The following is a 4,066-nucleotide window of genomic DNA, read 5'->3' as shown; positions in this document are numbered from 1 at the left end:
TGCCTTGTGCATCCCCAAGTTTAGGCTCTTGCCACTTCTTATTCCGTTGTCCATCAAATCTTTACCCAAAACTTCACGTCCCTTCCACACCCCAATCCTCACTGGAAAAAATCCTCAAAAAAAGAAAAACTTCACTGGAAAAATATATACCAACCTTATCCAGTCGCATGCCAGAGCCCCCGTCCGAGGGGGCCCAGGTGTACGTACCCCAGCCGTGAGGCAGGGCCAGTTTCCTCCACTGGCCTGTGGGGCCTGCGATGCATTCTCCATTGGTAGGCGGTAACGAATATTATCCGACCCGGACGGCCCCGTAAATGGCGAATTTCCGACATTGCCCTTCCCCCTTCCTCTAACAAGTCGTCGCCTGGGCCTCGTCGCCCCCCCTCGGCACAACGACCTCGACCCTCCCCCATTCCCCGCGCGGCGCGACCATGGCGAGCCGCGGCTGGCGTCGTCCGCTCGCCTCGCTGCCAGCCCTCGCCCTGGCCCTCCTTCTCCTCGCCGTCGCTGCCGCCGCGGCCGGATCCCCCGACCGGACTGCCCCTTCGCGGCCGCCGCTGGTGCTCCCGCTCACGCTCTCCTACCCCAACGCGAGCCGGGTCGCGTCGTCCAGGTCCAGGCGAGGGCTCGCCGAAGGAGGTCACCCAAGCGCCCGCATGCGCCTCCACGACGATCTCCTCACCAACGGGTCGGTACACTTCGGATTCCCCTCTCATTTCTTTCCCACCGAATTTGCTGGGTGCTCCGTTGGATCTGAGGCTCGCGGATTGTTTTCGTATTGGTTAGGTATTACACGACGCGGCTGTACATCGGGACGCCCCCGCAGGAGTTCGCGCTGATCGTCGACTCCGGGAGCACCGTCACCTACGTGCCCTGCGCCTCCTGCGAGCAGTGCGGCAACCACCAGGTGGGCCTTGATTCCTCTGCTTCTATCTTCAGCTACCACTTCGAAACTTTGTGTGATGATTAGGTTAATTGCGCATGGATATTTTGATACCCACACCGCCACACGTGAAACTGTAGGTGAATCATTGAAGCTAGCTAATTTAACATGTGGTTTCGCAGCTGACAAAAGTTTGTAATGCTACTTTGCATGCATCATTAATTCATTATGTAGGGATTTTAGTTCTCAGAACTCAGCACATAATTTGTTGATACATCAGGAAATTCAAGTTTATTTGTGTCATGTGGGTAGAGTGTAAGTGTACTAAGAGCACCTCCTCAACCTGCAGGTACTATTAAAACTGAGGCAGACTAAATTATATGCTTTGCGTAAATGATCGATGACTCAAATTAACACTGTGTTTGGCATTCCTCAATGAATACCATGCTAATCTTGGTAACAACCAACAAAATTTGGCTTTTGTTTGGTGGGCATTGTTTCAGCAAGAAGCTACTCTATTGGACTGCCAAACCTTGTGGCTTTGGTATAATTAGTCCTAAATAAGTGTTAGCTAACTCCTTTTAATTTTCTCTCCATGTTCTTGATCCCATGTCCCTTACCGACAATGCATTTGGCAGGTGTTTGGCTTGGTCATGCCAATGTGTTTGTAACGCCATTTTTTTTGGCTTGTTACCTGTTTAGTCACTACTAATCCCATTCTCAGTTCTAGATCTAGTATTGCTGTTTTTATAATCTGTGCTGATTATCTGAATGCAGAAGAAGATGCATGTATGCACGAAGAAAAATGCTTCCCATCCTTGTCATGTCTTTTTAGTTTTTACTACATTCTATAGCCAAATCCAAGAAGATGCATCTATTGCTCTTGTCTTGTGTCACTCGCAGTCTGAAAATTCCATTGGTTATGTCTTTGTTAGCCAATGTAAAGGGGCATAAGTGAGATGTATAGATGTCAGCCAACGTAAAGGGGAGTAAGTGGGATGTAAATAGAAACATAAACAAACCGATATGTGGCATTTGAAGTCTTGTACAGCCAATATCTTGTAGCCAAAGCAACATGTTAAAAAATAGAAACGCTGGAGACAAAAAGAGTTAGACTTTATGACTACTGTTGGTTACTGGTCTGTATAGTTTCAAGTAACCAAATTCATAAATAAATTAGATTTGCTGAAACCATCTTGATGCAACTGAAGCAATGTAATGATGGACCATGATTTATGCAATTGCCATCATTGTTGTACCATCACATTTAGTATTCTATATTGTGTTTTGCTTATTGAATCGCCAAACATTGCTGAAGACTTGTGTGTAGTACTGGTGTGGAAATGATTTTGTTTTTGGCCTCTTTTTATAATTCAAAATACATGAAGATGTGCATGCTGCCATATGCATCATGCCATATAGGAAAATGTTTCATTCTACTGGTCTTGGCGATCACCACTATTTATGCTTGTAAATTCTTCTTGATTACCAGGCAGTTAACGTACCGATGTTTTGCTTGATGTAGGATCCAAGGTTTCAACCTGATCTCTCCAGTACATATTCACCAGTAAAATGTAATGTTGATTGCAATTGTGATAGTGATAAGAGCCAGTGCACTTATGAGAGGCAGTATGCTGAAATGAGCTCCAGCAGCGGGGTACTTGGTGAGGACATTGTGTCGTTTGGCACAGAAAGTGAACTTAAGCCACAGCGTGCTGTTTTTGGCTGTGAAAATTCTGAAACTGGAGATTTGTTCAGCCAGCATGCTGATGGCATAATGGGGTTGGGCCGTGGTCAACTTAGCATAATGGATCAGCTTGTTGATAAGGGTGTCATAAGTGATTCATTCTCTATGTGCTATGGTGGAATGGATATTGGTGGTGGTGCTATGGTACTGGGTGCAATGCCTGCCCCTCGTGACATGGTATACACACATTCAAACGCTGTCCGCAGGTAACATAAGTCGTTTTGCACTCTTACATGGGAGTTTTGTTCGTTTTTCTGTGTGGGTGGGTTGCGGGTTCCTCTATTGTAATAGTGATGCACCTTCTTATTAACTTATCTCAAATGGAAACAGCCCATATTACAACATTGAGTTGAAGGAAATACATGTTGCTGGAAAGCCATTGCGGGTAGACCCAAGGATCTTTGACGGTAAACATGGGACTGTCTTGGATAGTGGGACCACATATGCATACCTCCCAGAACAAGCTTTTGTAGCTTTTAAAGATGCTGTAAGTTATGAGATGATTTGTCCTTCAGTTACTTAATAAATTTTACCATTTCATGGGATCTTTGTTCTTCTATATGTATGTTTCCATTATGTGGAATCTACTTTCTTGCTATCTTGTTTTTGCAGTTTACCATTTTAAAAAGCGATCTTTCTATGTTTAGATGCCAATGATAGTAGTTGAGGACTTGCCATCTTTTTTACTTTTACGGCTTTGCACAAAGAAGGTTAACCATCATGATGACACTAAAGCCTAATTTGGTTGCAAGGGAAATGTATCCCAGGGATCTAATCCCACTCAGGGGGATTTCCATGGCCATCGTGGATCCTCTCGTCCTACCACGGGGAGATCACCACGTCAGTTTGGATGACAGGAGAGAGGGGAGGAGATCACGTCCAGAAAAGACCTTGGTTGAAGGAAAAGAAAGACGAACGCAGGGACATGACAGAGATTCCTCTGGCTGTTGAGATCTTGGGGGAAGGAAAAGCACGGCTGCCGACCCGTCTCTGTAGCCGGAGGGCAGATGGTCTTGGAGGCGTAGCACTCACGGTAGTCGTCGGAGGAGATTGCTAGGTGCGCCTTGTGCCGTTGCCTCGAGTGAGAGAGCGCCAGTCGTGGCTTTTCTTCCCAACCTCTGTAGGCGTGGATCTCTCACCAGGGAAAGGATGGAGATCGGGGCAGAAAATCCCCAGCGAGTGAGCGACCAAATGCCGCGGCGATTTTCCACAGGCCGATTCGCCCTGTGGGCTCTGTGCCATGGTTTTGAGGGGGGTCCTGTGCTACCAAACGAGCCCTAAATGTTTTAGTGCCTTGGGGTAATGGAAGTGTTATCTACTTCTGGATATCTACCGCCACCAATATGTTGGTCACTGTTTCTCCTTCTATTCTCTTGATTGTTGGTTTGCAAAATTGTCCGAATTACTGTTGGGATTTAATCAGTCAACTCCCCCCC

General features: G+C 46.5%; 1 protein-coding gene across 1 annotated transcript in view; it reads left to right on the top strand.

The window, feature by feature from the left end:
• Positions 1 to 370: 370 nt before the first annotated feature.
• LOC119354046 (aspartic proteinase 39-like) overlaps positions 371 to 4,066 on the top strand; it is an 8,980-nt gene continuing 5,284 nt past the window's right edge. Inside the window, exons 1-4 of the mRNA XM_037620749.1 lie at positions 371 to 688; positions 787 to 907; positions 2,409 to 2,836; positions 2,961 to 3,117. Of these exons, the coding sequence (XP_037476646.1) occupies positions 432 to 688; positions 787 to 907; positions 2,409 to 2,836; positions 2,961 to 3,117 (963 nt within the window). The 5' untranslated portion in view covers positions 371 to 431. The remainder of the gene's footprint in view (positions 689 to 786; positions 908 to 2,408; positions 2,837 to 2,960; positions 3,118 to 4,066) is intronic.

The sequence above is a fragment of the Triticum dicoccoides genome, chromosome 2A (genome assembly GCF_002162155.2).
Source record: "Triticum dicoccoides isolate Atlit2015 ecotype Zavitan chromosome 2A, WEW_v2.0, whole genome shotgun sequence".
In the NCBI taxonomy this organism is placed as follows: domain Eukaryota; kingdom Viridiplantae; phylum Streptophyta; class Magnoliopsida; order Poales; family Poaceae; genus Triticum; species Triticum dicoccoides.
Note: the sequence above shows the minus strand (reverse complement) of the source record. Positions and strands in the feature narration are given on the sequence as shown.